General features: G+C 50.2%; 7 protein-coding genes across 7 annotated transcripts; 5 read left to right on the top strand and 2 right to left on the bottom strand.

Annotated features, from left to right (window-relative positions):
- Nucleotides 1-533: 533 nt before the first annotated feature.
- Nucleotides 534-1173, top strand: CGGC5_v009148 (uncharacterized protein; the record flags this gene model as incomplete). Its single annotated transcript, XM_066152125.1, has 3 exons — nucleotides 534-630; nucleotides 807-945; nucleotides 1011-1173. The coding sequence occupies 3 exons, from the start codon at nucleotides 534-536 to the stop codon at nucleotides 1171-1173; spliced, it is 399 nt and encodes a 132-aa protein (XP_066008538.1).
- A 4561-nt stretch (nucleotides 1174-5734) lies between these two features.
- On the bottom strand, nucleotides 5735-7122 carry FUB8-0 (Oxidase FUB9; the record flags this gene model as incomplete). The annotated part of the gene is made up of 6 exons (XM_032037466.1): nucleotides 5735-5887; nucleotides 5952-6205; nucleotides 6261-6482; nucleotides 6545-6888; nucleotides 6945-6978; nucleotides 7038-7122. The coding sequence occupies 6 exons, from the start codon at nucleotides 7120-7122 to the stop codon at nucleotides 5735-5737; spliced, it is 1092 nt and encodes a 363-aa protein (XP_031883679.1).
- A 635-nt stretch (nucleotides 7123-7757) lies between these two features.
- On the top strand, nucleotides 7758-9897 carry moxY-0 (FAD-binding monooxygenase moxY; the record flags this gene model as incomplete). Its single annotated transcript, XM_066152124.1, has 5 exons — nucleotides 7758-7948; nucleotides 8001-8091; nucleotides 8153-9363; nucleotides 9428-9497; nucleotides 9553-9897. 5 exons carry the CDS (start codon nucleotides 7758-7760, stop codon nucleotides 9895-9897), a joined length of 1908 nt encoding a protein of 635 aa, XP_066008537.1.
- A 425-nt stretch (nucleotides 9898-10322) lies between these two features.
- Nucleotides 10323-12524, top strand: uaY-0 (Positive regulator of purine utilization; the record flags this gene model as incomplete). The annotated part of the gene is made up of 5 exons (XM_032037469.1): nucleotides 10323-10409; nucleotides 10474-10522; nucleotides 10583-10802; nucleotides 10853-12005; nucleotides 12426-12524. The coding sequence occupies 5 exons, from the start codon at nucleotides 10323-10325 to the stop codon at nucleotides 12522-12524; spliced, it is 1608 nt and encodes a 535-aa protein (XP_031883504.1).
- Nucleotides 12525-12583: 59 nt separating this feature from the next.
- CGGC5_v009144 (RutC family protein) lies at nucleotides 12584-13027 on the bottom strand (the record flags this gene model as incomplete). The annotated part of the gene is made up of 2 exons (XM_032037470.1): nucleotides 12584-12808; nucleotides 12863-13027. The coding sequence occupies 2 exons, from the start codon at nucleotides 13025-13027 to the stop codon at nucleotides 12584-12586; spliced, it is 390 nt and encodes a 129-aa protein (XP_031883503.1).
- A 560-nt stretch (nucleotides 13028-13587) lies between these two features.
- CGGC5_v009143 (putative aminotransferase) lies at nucleotides 13588-14754 on the top strand (the record flags this gene model as incomplete). The annotated part of the gene is made up of 1 exon (XM_032037471.1): nucleotides 13588-14754. The coding sequence occupies one exon, from the start codon at nucleotides 13588-13590 to the stop codon at nucleotides 14752-14754; it is 1167 nt and encodes a 388-aa protein (XP_031883502.1).
- A 514-nt stretch (nucleotides 14755-15268) lies between these two features.
- Nucleotides 15269-16802, top strand: mtr-0 (N amino acid transport system protein; the record flags this gene model as incomplete). The annotated part of the gene is made up of 2 exons (XM_032037472.1): nucleotides 15269-15896; nucleotides 15955-16802. The coding sequence occupies 2 exons, from the start codon at nucleotides 15269-15271 to the stop codon at nucleotides 16800-16802; spliced, it is 1476 nt and encodes a 491-aa protein (XP_031883652.1).
- Nucleotides 16803-16890: the final 88 nt, after the last annotated feature.

Here is a 16890-nt window from a genome sequence, read left to right as displayed (position 1 = left end):
ATGTTCCAACAGACTACAAAATAATACTGCCCAGTCACTGAATATCTCAGGAGCGGCACTATTATTTAGTGGCCATTGAGTCTCGCCCCCGTACCAGTGAACTGACTTGAAGAGGATGCCCTCCCTTGCCACTGAGAAGCACGAAACAGCGAAGCTGTCCTTCGGGTGTCTGCAATTGAAATCTCCCCATTCCGTGCAATGCGATTCCAAGGCGTAGTTGTTTCCAGATCGCAAGACCACAGTCCACATCTGCTTGAATCAGAGACTGGCATTTCCATCTCAGTGTCAAATCGCTATTTGCCTTGTGATTGGCGTAGAACAAAAGGACTTCGCAGGTGAGTGGGCTCCAAGGGACTCAGGTTATTGGCTAACCTTGGATTTGTGCGACATTGCGGACCGTCGTGCAGGATGCTTAAGGCTGGCAGACATTGCGTGTAAATCGCCATTGCTGAGACGGGATATTAAAAGCACTCGTCTTCGAAGCTTTCACAGGAGCTTTCAATGCTCCTTATTCTTCATTTTGCCGTTCTTGTATGTATGGCATGGTGTGCAGTCTGGTTCAGCTCCTGCTCCTGTCCCTGTTTCCACCTAGTATCCACCTCGCGACTCCTATGCACTCTGTCTTGGCGAGTAAGTCCTCTCTTATTTCCTCAACCATCAACACGGAGGGGAACGGCGTCATTCAAGTTCTATTCTTGTGCGTATTTCATCTCACCGTGCTCTTTGGCCTTGGGAAAATACCGGAACCTTCATCATCTTTGAGCCCTCCCCGTGTTCGAAACGTCGCAGCTGCTTACATGTACCAGGCTGTCATCTAGCTTCCATCTGTCGCATGTTGCATTCAAACGGGTCATCGTCACCTGACAAAGCACGGGATGTGGACAACCACCTCATTTTGCGAACCGCCTACGCGACAAAACAAGGCAACCAGGCGACGTTGGGGAGGTACATGCAGACGGCGTCCGCTCGTCATCATCGAGCCTCATCGATTGGATCACGTTTACTGCCAGAACGGCCGTATCTTTCACCGGAAATGTTCATGTCGGCCGACCTGAACCCGGGATACATATGCATTGCAACCTGGCAATCTCCTTTTTCCACTTGCGGGACACAGAGACGCTGGACACTGATGCCTGGCAAGCCGCCTGTCTCATCCTTTTGACGCCCGGCTAAGCTGGTCAGGCTCTTCATCATCCAAAAGCCGACTCGGGATACCCAAGCCCCCGTAACTCACATTTTTTTGCTAGGAAAGGCGCCTGCCAAGGTGGAATCCGGAAGCATTTTGCCAGTGCCCAGGCCATCAGTCTACGATCTGCGAAGTCACAGTTTCCGAGCTTGCCTACAATATTCTGTTGTGGAGCAGAGACTGCCTGGCAATAGCCTGACGCACCATGACGGGAATCACAGAGTCAGTGCTCTGGGAATGCGTCTCACCCCCATTCTGTCAACACAAGTATCTTCCGCCGAGTGGCTTCATCGGCCATCAGAGCTATTGCCAAGTGCCCTGATGTCCGATACCAACGAAGACCTACCGCCTTTGCGTGGTCTCCGCGCATGCGAAAGGAGATCTTATCGTTTCAATCTTCCCGCAGAGGCATTCTCCTCTCATCCTGTTCCTGCTGCTGTTGCTTACCCTCGATCATGAGTGAAGTGCAATCATGTCAACCATTACCAACTAGGAGATCACAACATCACGCCGTCCAACAGGATGGCAACTCCTGCTCCGCCGCAGGGCTGGGACGCTTGCTTCAGGCACGGCATCTATCCACTTGCCCACTAGGCTTTGTGTAACCCCAAGCTGACGTTCATAGACACTACCATTACATGCCAAGAGGCCCGGACCAAACCCCGCAGATGTCGCCGACCTCGCCTCGCCCTGCGACCGATCGAAATCGAATGTACCTACAATGTGTCCCTTGGGAGGAGGTTTATTTGCAACGCTGCTAGCCGAACGCTAGCCTTCTGTGCCTATAGGAACTTGCACATCGGAACCCCTGAAATCGGCACGGGCGATGTTCAGCTGGTGCGAAATGCATTTGTCTCATTTGGTGGCCTCGACGAATTCTACTCCATCTGCCACCCCAGTCGGGGCTTGGATCGATGCGGTGTTTGTCAGTTCTCAACTGGGGCATTTCGATGTGTTCAGCCGAGCTTGAACCGCTATAAAACCGTCGAAAAAGAAGGAATCTAGATAGTACCTGTGGCTGTCCGCTTCGCGCTCGCAACGAACAACAACGAATGCCCCTTTCCAAACCTTCATGCTTGCTGCACAAGGCACAATATCTTGTTAGCGTAGACTTCTCCACCAATTAGACACTCCAAGTAATCAATCAATTGAAAAATTGAGTTTATTCGACCGCCCCATGGACTCTTGGAACTCAGTGTACAACGGGTATCCTTCCATTACTCCCCGTGATCTGATCGGTCACAGCAGGACTTTCAGAGCTGACCACCAATGCTTCCAGGGAGACTCCCCCGAAGCCCTCCCACAAATATTCGTCGGCAATATCAGCAAAATCAATAGCACAGCAGCGACAATCCATGTACAAAGACCAGGCTATCTCTTCGGAGGCTAGTATTCACCGCGTATCCTACCAAAGCACCGACATTCAAGTCAGCCAGAGGCGGAACAAAGCTCAAGCAGCAGCAACATTAGCAAACTTCAACGCTCAGTTCAATAGCTAATACCCGATACGCTGCCTATCATGTATATAGGCTGTAGCATTTGTCGGGACTTTCAAAGCAAGGCGGCGTTGAGACAGACAATGGAAGGCTGGGGCCTTTCGTTCGTGGCAACGCCGTGATGAAATCCCTTGGGAATTCGTCTAGCGGAATACAAAGGCTGTTGCGCCAAGCCAAAAGGCGCTGGCATGCAGGTCACAGAAAACGCCCCGAAAGTGCCTCCGTGCGAGCCCGCAATGGACATTATTATGACTCGTTCGATTGGAAAGAACCCAGTTTCCAATGATGAAAATTAGATGCAATCGGGAGAGCCAGGCAACTCCAGCGCTATCTCAATGTCGGCCAGACGAAGCCTCTGTAATTGAACAGACCCTAAAGCAAGTTGACTCCACTGAAGTCGATTGTCTTCTACCTTGAGGAGAACTGCAGGGCGTCGCGAGGCTCCGAGAGGAGGGTTGGGTGGCCGCCTCTTAGCCACCTGCTCTCAGCTGCACACATCATCAATCTCACGAGGCCTTGATTGTCGCCGCCCCCGCCGTGTAACTTTAGAAATATGTCAGATCAGTCTCGCCAGTAAGCTTGTACCCTGCAAAAAATTCGAACTATTTCATTATTAAACCTCAGAATGGGTAACTGATTGAAGGTTTGCACCCCAGCATTTCAACTGCGAAGGCACCTCATAAAAGCTCTTGCCAAGACCCACCAGCCGTACTTGCCAAGAAGCAGATCTCTACGTCTGCGGCCCAATCCCTCGACGACAATATCTATCGTGTTGCTTATCAAGATTTCAACGCTTGCGTGAGCCAGACGCGGCACCGGAAGAAGGCAGAAACCGCCCTTGCAACCTTCGACGAGAATTTCAGAGCCAGACCTCAACTTCGCTTGGAACATGGCCTTAGATTAGAACGAGGCTGTAGTTTGCGTCAACATCTCTCAACAGAAACCATGAAACAATATCTCGAGCTACGATATGGGTGCAAAAGCCTCATCGTGATGTTTGGACATAGTATTGGGGACAATGACTTCTGGCAAAGCAACAGCTCAAAGAGTGGAGGGGGCAATATGTTACGGGCGCTGCAAAAGCACAGCCTCCATTCTTTGGACATCAGACAGAAACGTCGGTAGGCGTCAAACGAAACCCACTGGTTCAACGCCTGGAATCTTACTTACAGTCTATGGGCTGGTACATCAAGGACGTTATCGGCAGGTTGCAGTGGCAAGGTCTCGAGAAGCGTACTTTCTAGGAACTCTTGGGACTCTCGGTCTGGGTTAGACGGCAAATCAATGCGCTTGTTTGCCATGCAAGCTGAACACTAGGGCAGGAGACGATGCTATGTTGACACTCCAGGCCCATCTCCAGAAGTCATATATTGAGGTACGGGGCTCGGTAAATGTTGTGGGTTTCAGGTAAATTTCGTGTGAACCTGGATGAGGAGGCCCGAACTGCGGCACGGAACTTATTATGACTGATAAACAAGGACCAGTATGGTCCCGCTACAAGGAAGAAAATCTACTTACGTAGCTTGAAATACCTTCTTTCAGTACACATCTTGGTTCGCGTTCTTGCTGTCACCAAAACATATTCTGACGAATTAGTCGTTGAAGCATAGCCTTGCACGAAACGTCTCCTCCTCAGGCACTTACGGTCGCTCTTGCTACGAATATGGATACAGCCAGCTCACCAATGGAAGCCACATTCTACAACTTCAGACTTCTCCCCGTCGAGATCCGACTCATGATTTGGACGGAGTCCTATCTGGAACCAAGATTATTCACGGCTTGACGCCACCTGAGATGTCACTATTTCAAGGATGATCAGGTATATAGCATACATAGGATGTGGAAGCTGTTTCACCTAGATACACATGCATATCTGGCCGTCGATCATACACATCGATGGAAGTACCCAAAGTTGGGCTACTGCGTGGATATATCGATGCATCGATACTACAAAGCCATCGATTCGACAATCGATCGCATGTCACGGTCCGTTACACGCGCACTACGCCCAAACTTCTGGATCCCACCATGGACCATGCTACCCTCGGCGTCGTCCACGACTATGATGTCACCTCCTCAGAAGATGATGTGGCATCGAAATGCGTACGACATCAATATCAACTGGGACGTCGATGTTGTTTGGTTCTCGGAAGACCTTATGCCCGGCGACGACGTGACTTGCGGCTGGTTGGAGCTCATCAGAAATGTGGCTTTGACATTCATATCTGTACGTTTATGGGCCATGAACGGTATGACCGACGAAAACGAATTCTTCTTTAAAAGGCTCCATCAGTTTCGTGGGGTCCGGACATTGCATCACATCAGACTATACGGTGTGGACCTGGGCGTTGCAGAAGATGAGACCTACTTTCAAACTAGGTATCTACTTCGAGAGCTTGGTACGCGATTTCCCGACTTGAAGAACGTAGTCTATCGTCAACATCGTGGGCCAGACTGCAAGACCTCACAACAACATGACTGGGCAAAATTTCTGGGTAGACGTTCGGCGGCGGACGTACGTTGCACTCACATGTATGAGTTTCTTCCCGACAGCAAATGGACCGACATTTCGAAGAATGAGCTGGTTGGTGCTAGGGCAGTTTTCAGACATATTCGAACGCCCACGAAAGAATTCTACAGCTCGAATACTTCTTCAATTCAGCTTGAACCATGAATCTAGGCTGGAAGGAAACTGGTTGGGGTGCCAGAATTCTCAATCAAGGCAACAGTGTGGCAACGGTGGCCGGGAACAGTCTCATGGGATTCTCATGAACTCCAAAAAAACCTATACTTTCCATATCTCAAGTGCGTAGGATCGAGATGTAAGGTAGATCGAAATGTACGTCAGAATCTGATTCGTGTCTATGTTAACTGACGACTTCTCAATCAACGTTAAATCATGACACTCACGTCCTCAAGGCCAAGCTCTATTCTTCGGAAGCAGATTGTGCAGTCCACTCTGTTTATGTTCCCCTGCTTTTTGTCATTGTGCCGACAAATGTTATGCTTGATTAGACACAAGACACCATGACAGAATAATCTATCACATGAGTCATAGTCTAGACAAGATTCCATTTGTTCCCAATATAGACAGATGATGGCGCGAAATCTCCTTGATGGAGGAGCACCCAGCAAGGGCCATAGTCGTCCTCAACTCTTGCTCCAGAATGTCGACTGCCAGCTTCACTCCCTCTTCCCCATTGTACTGTGATATTGCTTGTGAGTCAGATATGCTCCTCGCACCTTTGGACATCAAGGGGCGTTCTTACCGCAAGACCCCAAATAGGAATCCGTCCCACAAAGCAACAGTCGGCCCCAAGAGCTAAGGCTTTGAAAATGTCAGATCCACGACGGATGCCACCGTCGATTCCAATCTTGATTCTACCTTTAGCAGCTTCGGCACATTCGGGAAGCACGTCGATTGTCGCAGCGGCGCCATCCAGCTGTCTCCCGCCGTGATTGGAAACGATGATTCCATCGAGCCCGTATTTAATAGCAAGTAGCACATCCTCGCTGCAGTATACTGTGATAGGCTGCAATTAGTGTTGCATCTGCTCAGAAGTTTCACATGTACCTACTGCCTTTGAGCCAAACCTCGAGCATGGTGTGAGACTTGACCCAGGGGATGATCGATTCCCAAGAATTGCTAGCATCCCGCCCAGGATTATGATGCGAACGAACGCCTCCCAGATTTGGCAAACACAGATTATCTGGTAGCGTCAGCTTGTTCCTGGTTTCGTTCAGACGCCGGCCAAGGACAGGTGCATCAACTGTCAGTATGAGCGCTCTATAACCCGCCTCTGTTCGGTATTAGCTGTTGGACATGAATCCCTTGATCAACTAGGCCCAAAATATTGCTTACTCTCTGCCCGCTTCATCAAATCCAGTGGGACCGAGCGGTCTTTTGTGACGCTCAGTTGAAACATGTAAGGAGTCGAGCTTTCTCCCTTCTCTTCTATGACATCCTCAAGTGAGGTGGTCGCATAGGTTGAAAGTCCCATAGGGATACTTTTGGCTGCGGCCGCTCTTGACGTGCCTTTCTCAGCTTCATGATGAGCAAGACCGTGCATAGCAGCGGGTGCGAAAGCGAGCGGGAGAGCAATTTCGGACCCCAACATGGTAATCCTCGTGTCTACTGAGGCTACATCGACGAGAATGCGTTGACGAATCTTGTACTTGTCGAAAGCATGCTCGTTATCTCTGAGACTACGTACGCGTTAGTAATTGAGTTTGCCAAGAGGGAAAATGTTTGCAGTACGTACGTGATCATATCCATCGCCCCTTCATTGAAGTACTCTGAAGTCCATGTTAGCAGGTTCCAAAAACATGCAGCAGTTAATTCCTTGAATTCATACCTCGGGCGGTCTTGTCCAGCTTAGCGGAAGCTGCTCGCTTCAGCTCCGAGATGGTGAGGACTTCTTGTGATGATGTGTTCGCCATGATGAAATTTTGTGACGTGTGTATCGTGTATCGTGTCCTTGCTTCAATCGAAAGTTGATATCGAGAACGGATAGCGCAAGTTCGTACACCTGCGGTCCGTTACTATCAATCATCATCTTAGTGGAGGCCACAAACCTCGCACACCTCTCAGTAGGTACTATTTAATCTATCCAATAAGATTGCTTGCCCCGGAAATAACGGATTCCCAGTTGTTGAGGGCAAGGTGAGGCCATCATGTCGGGTCAACCCGAGTATTCATAACAGACGACCCCACCCTGATAAGCGTGCAGATCAGTGCCAGTCGGGTCGACCCGAGTTGCTTTAAACACATGCCGCCAAACGGAATGACCCGCTGTGTCCATAGCAAAGCGGCTCTCAGTTTCCGATTACAATCGACCATTGAGTCTGGCTGCGTGGTGCTCAATCTGCAATGTTGGCGAGGTGACTTGTCAGCATGTGGTGTGCAATTTGGGCCATCCCATCTAAACAGCTGGATCTTATGAGCATAGGACTAGTCTAATAAAATGAGATTTTGACTTGGTGAATACGCTTCTGAAACCTACGGGCCTCTTCTGGACACTACTCCAACGCGCTTGGGGCTGTCAATCCTCCCACTGCGTCCTATCGTGTCCAAGATGAACACCAATGGCAATCACAAGTCATGGGACGTTCCCGTAGACTTTGCTCGGAGGATGAAGGTGATTTGCATCGGTGCAGGAATGTCCGGAATTCTATGCGGGATACGATTCAAACAAAGAATTCCGAATTTGGACCTGGTCATCTATGAGAAGAATTCCGAGGTAGGCGGCGTTTGGCTTGAGAACAGGTAAGCGAGATCTTCCTCTCTCTAATAGCGATTTGACCACTGACAGTATCAGGTATCCTGGAGTTACATGCGGTAAGCGCGATTCTGGAATGCCCATTGATGCATTGAGTCTGACTGCTACGCCTGGTGTCATCAGATGTGCCGTCCGTGAGTTCTGTCACTTGGCAAATGCCACCAACATGAGCATCCACTAACCACTTGTAGGTCTCATTTCAGTACACCTTCGAGAATAATCCCAACTGGTCTCACTTCTTCTCACCTGGTCCTGAGATCGGCCGCTACTTCCAGAGCGTGGCAGAGAAGTACGGCATGAAATCATTGGTAAAGTTTCACCACGTCTTCAAGTCCGCCCGATGGCTTGAAGAAGAGGCTCAGTGGGAGGTTACCTTAGTGAACATGACCGACGGCACTGAGTTTAAGGATTATTGCAATGTCTTTGTCAAGGCAACAGGCAATCTTAATAAGTGGATGTGGCCCAAGATTGATGGATTGCACACGTTTCGAGGATCATTGATTCACAGCGCCAACTGGGACGAAAGTTTCGATCCAAAGGGAAAGCGGGTTGCAGTGGTTGGGTACGGAGCTACAGCCGTGCAGCTTGTCCCAGCCATCTTACCCGAGGTGCAGCATATGGATCACTATGTGAGGGGACAGGCTTGGATCTCACCAGCAGGCTATGTTGCTGCTGATCCGAGAAAGGCTACTTCTGACATTCATAACTGCAAGTCTTGGAAATTTGTTGATGTTGACATAGGTAAATTGCTAACATTGAAAGCAGTCCCTTTCCCACCCGAAGAGCAAGAGCGATTTGAGAAGTACCCGGTGGAGTACCTCAACTACCGGCACCAGGTTGAAAATTTCGTCAATAAGTTTCAGCTTGTCCATTGGGTTGGATCAGACATGAACAGAAGCTTCTCGAAAGCCACGGAAGACTCGATGTTGCGCAGACTGGCAACGAGACCAGAGATATTTGACGCCCTGAAGCCAACATACCCGGTTCTCTGTCGCCGGGTTTCCCCAGGACCAAGATACCTCGAAGCTCTGACAGAGCCCAATCTGAACTTCATTCCCCAAGGAATCAGGAAGGTCACCGAAACTGGGATAGTGGACGATATAGGAGTTTACAGAGAGGTCGATGCTATCATCTGTGCTACTGGATTCGACACATCATTGTCGCTCAAGGAAACCCCAATCTTTGGCAGAGGCGGAGTATCGCTCGACGACTTGTGGGAAGAAGAGCCCGGAGCTTACATGTCAATGTGTCCTCCGGAAATGCCCAACTGCTTCTTCTTTGTTGGCCCTAATGGCGCTCCTGGTGCGGGGTCAACGATCCAGATGAGTGAGGTAACTTGCGAGTACATGATAAAATGTATCCTGAAGCTGCAGCGCGAGAACCTGAAGTACATGGTTCCAAAGTAAGTTGTGCCTGCATTTGAAGCTTAGACAAGAATCGGGTGGATATTGACAATTTCGAAACAGAATCTCGGCTGTCAAAGCCTTTATGAAGCAAGTTGACCGGTATTTTGAGAAGACGACTTTTGCCTTCACGGTAAGCATACTTTCTCTTGGAGTCAGTCCCGTATGTACTGTTAACGAATAACCAGTGCAATAACTGGGCCAAGAGAACATCTAATGGCAGGATGTTGGGCTACTGGCCTGGATCTGCTGTTCACCAACGTACCACATTGATGCATCCCCGATTTGAGGATTTTGAGTACGTTTCAAATGACGAAAACGAGGGTGATAGTCTTGCGTGGATGGGGAACGGCATGATCATGGCACAAGAGATGAACACATCCACAACTGGGTATCTTGATCTGGTGGATAAGCCTCCCGTAATCGGCAAGCCAGCTGTCAGCCTCCCCCGGAACGACCACGAAGATGTGAGGGGTAGGGGTCTAGATAATTTTGTCGAGCCGGCGAAAGTTCAAATCCGTGTGGAAAACTGATGATGATGATAGACGGGACGGTGATGGTTGCTAAGAGTGCGTTAGTAGCAAATAGCACCTCTTCTATCAAGAGCTGAGTGCGCTGGGTGTTTTTGCAGATCGCTTCATTTATCCATCGTTAGCAATAACTCCATTCCAAGGCAATTTCCCCCAAGGAAACGCGGGGAAGAAATGCCAGTGACATGCTTCGTCGTTTACCCGAAGTCCCTTATCGCAGGCTACTGGCCGCAGTAAGTGCGGGGGAGGTCATTCTAACAGGGATGTGAGATACTGATGCATGCACCTGATCCACCACTGTGCATCCTTTATCTTACTAGCCAGAACGACTGATAGCCGCGGACAATGACATCCTGCTCTCTTATCATCCCTGTTGGGGAGCATCTCCATTTTCAACAACCGCAGCAACTGTCAGAACTCCAGTCAATATGTCTCCATCTCCGTCAATCACCGTGCGGGCCCATGCCAAACGAGCACGAGTCGCCTGCATTGCTTGCCAGCAGAAGAAGCAAAAGGTGAGCCTACGTAGTATGGTAACTTCTCTGCGCATGTCGTGAACTCACAACATCGCTTGTCTAGTGTGACGGCCGGGCACCTTCGTGTGGAAATTGTGTGAAAGGCTCAAGAAGTGAGTTGTGAATACAGCCCTTAACTTATGGTCTGAACTTGGCTGATGCACAATCAACAGCCTGCATCATCGAAGACCCCTCTACCAAACGACAATATCCTCGAGGATATGTCGAGGCACTGGAGGAGCGTGTGGCTCGTCTCGAAGCATCGCTCTCGGTCGAAGACGGAGACTTTGACAGCATAGACCATGATTTCAACCGCCCACACAAGCACACCCAGCAACCCCAAGAAGTACCTGTGTCCATCGTAGCATCGATCGACGCAAACGCTCAAGATAGGTGTGTACCCAATGGGATAGCGAATGCGTTTCTTTTCTAAGCTGTGCTAGCCTGCAGAATGAGTCAGCCAACAACAATGGCGAGACTATGAACGAGCTGAGCGAGGGCCCATCTGTGCTAGATCTCCTTTGCCTTCGAGCTGCTGGTGGAGAGCCTCACTACTTCGGGTCCTCCTCCGCATTCTCCTTTACGAAACTATTTACTGCCCGTCTGAGAGGAGCGCAGGTGCGAGGTCCTGGTATGACACTCGGGGGTGTCTCCAATTCCTTCGTCCAAAGTCGACCACGTGCGGTACCAGCACCCATGCCGGGCAGAGAAGTAGCCCGGATATTAACAAGTTCCTATTTCGACAACGTCCACCCACAGTATCCGTTTCTGCATAGGCCGACGTACACCGAATATGAAGATGTTGTCATAACAGCCTGCGAGAACGGGCTTACTCCCGACCCTCTAAAAGCGTTCTTCGTGTTTATGGTCACCGCAGTGGGTGCTCTCGCGGTGCCCTTCGCCGGTGCACCCCTCCCGGAGAGTCTTTATACGGCTGCTGAAGATCTCTTCGAACATGTCTTGCAACTCAATAGTCTGGAAACAATACAGGCACTGCTTTGCTGTGCCATGTACTCTCTGCGGTCGCCCATCGGAGTTTCCATCTGGACGTTGTCAGGGTTAGCCGTCCGCCAGTGTGTTGAGCTGGGGCTTCACCGAGATATTCCATGGTCAAAAGTCGAGTCAAACACACTCAAAACGGAGGTACGACGCCGCGTCTTTTGGTGCTCCTACAACCTTGACAGGGCATGTGCTGTTACTTTGGGACGACCTGTGTCTATTACCGATGAAGACATTGATGTTGCTCTCTTTTTGGACATCGACGACGAGAATATCACGCCAACTGGGTTCCTAGCTCAAGCGCGTACATCAAATTTAGAGCCAGCAACAGTGGTCTCTTCCGCGCTCCATACGATTCGCTTACGACGTATATGGGCGCGCATGCAACGCACCATTTATCGAGAAACACATAGTGTGGCCCCGCATCGCAACTCCTCTTCAACGCAAAAGTTCAAAGACGAACTTCGCGCGTGGATGGACGCCGCCCCAGAGCAACTTGTGGAGGGCTGTGCCGCAAACAACGCATTCGGTAGCCCCGAGTGGTACAAACTCATGTATCACCACTCGATCTTGCTTCTCCACAGAAGGCGCTTGGTTGTACGTCAACGGTCATCTCACGATCAAAGCCGGTGGACAGCGCCTGAGTGCGACGATGCATCGGTGTATCTGGACTGTGCATCTTCATCACAAGCCATCTGCGAGCTTTATCGCACGCTATACCTGAGTCAAAGATTGAATGATACATGGGGTGCGCTGCATGTTCTATTCCTTGCTGGGCTGACCTACGTCCACTGTCTGTGGAACAGTCCGGAGACACGGAATACCATACGACGAGATATCGTGTCTTCAACGTGTACTTCTTGCATGATAGTTCTTGCCGTAATGTCGGAGCGATGGGATGCGGTGGCGCCATATCGGGACACATTTGAAGCGTTGTCAAATGCTACACAAGCCATGCTGGTGGACTTGGAGACTGCGTCATGTATGCCAAGCGGGCCTGTGTTGTCGTCTTTACAGGCCGACCAAGTCTCCAATTACTTTGCTGGCATGGCTGATATTGGCATGTGCTCATCTGTCGAGCAGCTTCTGATGGACATGATCACGGTGGATTATTAGGGATTTCTTGTCCTTTGGCTATCTGAATTATTGTACAAGCCCTAGGAGAGGTTGTGTCTTCAAATAAACCCTGTGCATTCAATCTCAACATCCGTACCCCTGGCTAAGGCCTTAACGCACACACAGGCCCTGGCTGGTCGCGGCTCAGCAAAAAAGGCCATGTAAGCTTCGTTCATGAGTGGAACATCTTCCATGCTTGTAACGTAGATGTTGACTTTCAGGATCTTGTCTGTGCCTGAACCTGCCGTCTCTAAGACTTTGCCGAGGTTGGTGAGAGCCTGCGTCTGGAACATGTTGTTAGCATGAATCTCATCTGATACCATGGAGTGCTCGCTCACAGTTCTATCCGCAATGGTTCCCTCGACAATCGAGTTTGTTTGGGGGTTCATGCCGATTGACCCGGAGCAGAAGACGAAGCCGCCATGAACCATAGCTTGTGACAGTGGAGGATAGGGGCCCGGAGCCTCCTTGGTAATAATCGCCTTCCGCTGGCAATCAGACATTATTTTGACTTGTCAGACTTAGATTGAGTATTCGAGGACTATGGCTTATCATCGTCGTTTTTCTTTGATGGCTCCCAGGCGTGATGTGTTCTTTAAAGCCGCCCGTTTTGCAATACCTCCACCAAACATGAGTGGCCAGCAGAGAATCGGTACGATCCGACCCGGACATCAAGTCTCATACAAGGAATTGACTCCACACAGCACGCCCATGGAATGATGTCGGGTGATCCCATGGATGAATGCGTTGGAAAAGTATTGATCTGGATGAAATAGCCCGATTCAAAGACAGCCACTTGAAGGTCACTCCTTTTAGCACTGGATAGCTACCATATAGGCCATCTCCGCAATTACTCATACCTCCTCTTCAACACACTCGGTTTTCTTCACTGCCTATCATGACACCCTCATCTCAGACTAATTGTCAAGCTCTGTTGGCGGAAGCTCTCCAGCAATACGAAACTCGGAATACTAAGTCGTTGGAATACCACAACGCTGCCTTGGAAAGTCTTCCAGGTGGTAATACCAGAACACTTCTTCATGTTTCCCCATTCCCTATCGTCATGGTGCGGGGAGAGGGATCTAAGCTGATTGATCTCGACGGTCACGAATACTGCGATTTTGTGGGAGAGCTAACCGCCGGACTCTTCGGCCACTCGGAGCCCAAGATCAAGGCATCCATGTCAAATGTCCTATCGAACATCGGCTTAAGTCTCGGAGCCACCAACGTCTACGAAAAGCAATACTCGGAATTGCTATGTGCTCGTTTCAACTTGGAAAGTCTTCGGTTTTCAAATTCAGGCACTGAGGCCAACTTGCACTGCATTGCCGCCGCTCGCAAATTCACTGGCAAACGCAAGATTGTGGTATTCAGGGGTGGATACCACGGAAGTCTCTTGTCATTCTCTCTTGGAGCTGCGCCGAACAACGTCGACCAGCAAGACTGGATCATCTCTCAATATAATGACGTTCGGCATTTGACTGAGGCTTTTGAGAGCAACAAAGGAGATATCGCTGCGGTATTGGTCGAGGGAATGCAAGGCTCTGGAGGCGCGATTCCTGCAACCACCGAGTTCCTTCGTGCGATTAGAGAGCATTCTCGCGCCGCCAACGCACTCTTCATACTCGACGAAGTCATGACATCTCGACTCTATGGCGGTGGAATAGCCTCCACATTCGATCATGATTTAGCTCCGGATATGAAGACGTTCGGGAAGTACCTTGGCGGCGGTATGCCCTTTGGCGCCTTTGGAGGGCGTCGCGACGTTATGGCCGTGTACGACCCACGAATGCAGGGATCTCTTGCCCATTCAGGCACTTTCCAGAACAACACTCTCATGCTCAATGCGGGCTACACTGGCCTGACCGAGGTATTCACACGTGAGGTAGCTGACGCATTCCACCAGAGGGGCGAGGCTCTGCGTGCGCAGCTACTAGAGGCGGTCCAAGGGACTCGGTTCACAGTGACGGGCCTTGGAACCCTCATTTGTATTCACGCCACCACGAACGGGTTGTCCCGGGATCAGATACAATGCAAGGACGACTGGACAATGGTAGAGGACGGGGACCTGAAGCGGCTCTTCTGGTTGGAAATGTTGGAGGCAGGGTACTGGATCCACCCGCGTGGCAGTATGGCCTTGAATCTGGCTCTGACCGCAGCGGACATGGATCGGTTTGTTGGGACGGTCCGAGACTTCTGCAAAAGACATCAGGAGATGATAAGAAAGTAGATCTGATAGCTCCATGAATTCTACTTGACGTTTGATATCTTCTGATTCGGGTCAACCCGTTAACTTTAGCATGCCACTGCTGATAGTGTGCCGTCCGGATCGACCCTCAGTAGAAACAAAGTGCGGGCATTAAGACCTCATTACGCCTTATCAACTCAGGTGCATAATTATTCGGGCCATACCTATCAGATGACGACAATTAATGCCAGCAGCGATTAGGCAGGATCGACCGCGACCTTATCAATGGACAGCCAAGTACTTGGCGTCGGGGGCACATCCGGGGCGGGGCATCGACCGCGTTGGTCGGAAATGCGGAACCGCCCGACTGTAGACTGATAACCTCAACAGGCAGTTTGCAACTTCAGATTGTTGGGTGATGCAGAGTAGCTCGCTTTATCTTACTCTGATATAGCTATTGTTGCAGAATGTGAGAAGTCGCAGGTGTTTTCCGCGAACAACCGACTCACCGAACCAACCAGCTCTCACTTCTTCGCACTCCGCCATACCCAAACCAATGTCTCATCACGCAGGTGTCAAGCCCATCACGGCCGCACCGGAAGACACACAAGACGACGTCAAGAAAGCACCAACATGCGACGAGGATATCGAAACTGCCAGTGAGCAAATCGGCTACAGTCAAACCAATGACCAGCAAGATGCCACTTTGAACGGCGTCTTTGGCGCTGCTGCTGCCGCTGGTGGCGAACAGTTTCGCGTATTGGGAAAGTGGAAAACGGGCATCGTGTTGATTCACACTGAGGTTGGAATCGGCATTCTTGCCTTGCCGTCGGTTCTCCAACGCATCGGCCTCATTCCCGGTCTCATCGCAATCCTGGGCATCGGAGCTTTATCCACATACACAGCATATGTTCTCCTGCTGTACTGGAAGAAGTACCGCCACATTGACAACCTCCCGGACGCGCTGCAAGTTCTTGGCGGCAAGGTCTTGGCGACTATTGGTGCCGTCGGTCTCATCATCAACCTCAGTCTTGCTTGTGCCTCGGCGTGTTTGGCTATCAGCGTCGCTCTCAACACACTCACAGGACACAGCATGTGCACGGTGTCATTTATTGGATTCGCGGCGTTGATATGTTATGTGTTGTGTATTCCAAGGAAAATGAATTTCGTTGCTTATTTCTCATGTAAGTTTTGATACTTCATATCTTCGACATTCGGTATCTAATACCATCCACAACTCAGGGCCTGCGACGTTTGGCATATTTGTCCCAATCTTCATAGTTGTTATCGCCTTGGCCGTAGCCTCACCACAACTCGCTTCTCCCGGAGCCGACATCAAAATCAAGTTGTGGGGGAACCCAACTTTCCAAGAAGGATTCACCGCTATTCTCAGCATCTGCTACTCCTTCGGTGGCAGGCAAGGCTTCTTCACAGTCATGGCTGAGATGAAAGACCCAGCAAAGGATTACGTCTCCGCCCTGGTTATTTTGCAGTCCTTTGCCATCCCCATCTATCTCGTCACTGGAGGTGCCATCTATGGACTCGCCGGCGACTATGTCACATCCCCTGCTATTGGAACAGCTTCTTTGCTCCCAGCAAAGGTGGCTTACGGCATTCTCCTCTCGACTCTTTTCTGCACAGGCCTATTTTACGGTCACGCTGGCATCAAGTACCTCTTTGTGGTAACCATGCGCGACCTGCTCAAGATCCCACACCAAATGACAACCAACACCGTTAAGTCATGGAGCATCTGGGTTCTCCTGGGAACAGGGTTCTGGATCTTGGTTTTCGTCCTCGCGAACGCTATTCCAGTCTTCAACTCTATCATTGCTGTGTCATCTGCCTTGCTGGTTGCCTGGTTCTCATTCGGATTACCTGGAATTTTCTGGCTGCATCTCAATTGGAAACAACAGTTCTCTAGCAAGCCCATGATCGCGCTGTCCTGCTTGAATTGGGGACTTGTGTTCATGGGCGCGTTCCTCAACACAGCGGGTATGTATGCGTCGGTTGATACGTTGGTGAAGCTGTTCTCGGACCCGGAGAGCACAATCAATGGGCCCTTTTCGTGTTCTGATAATAGCCTGTTTTGAACAGTATTTTGGCTGTGGAGGTTTCTCGTCATAAGCGAGATGGAACACATGCCTCACCACAGGCCAATGAAGGATGTGTTACACTACT

Source organism: Colletotrichum fructicola, assembly GCF_000319635.2.
Source record: "Colletotrichum fructicola Nara gc5 chromosome Unknown KSG_Nara_v1_contig05, whole genome shotgun sequence".
Lineage (NCBI taxonomy): Eukaryota > Fungi > Ascomycota > Sordariomycetes > Glomerellales > Glomerellaceae > Colletotrichum > Colletotrichum fructicola.
This window is presented reverse-complemented; position numbering and strand designations above follow the sequence as displayed.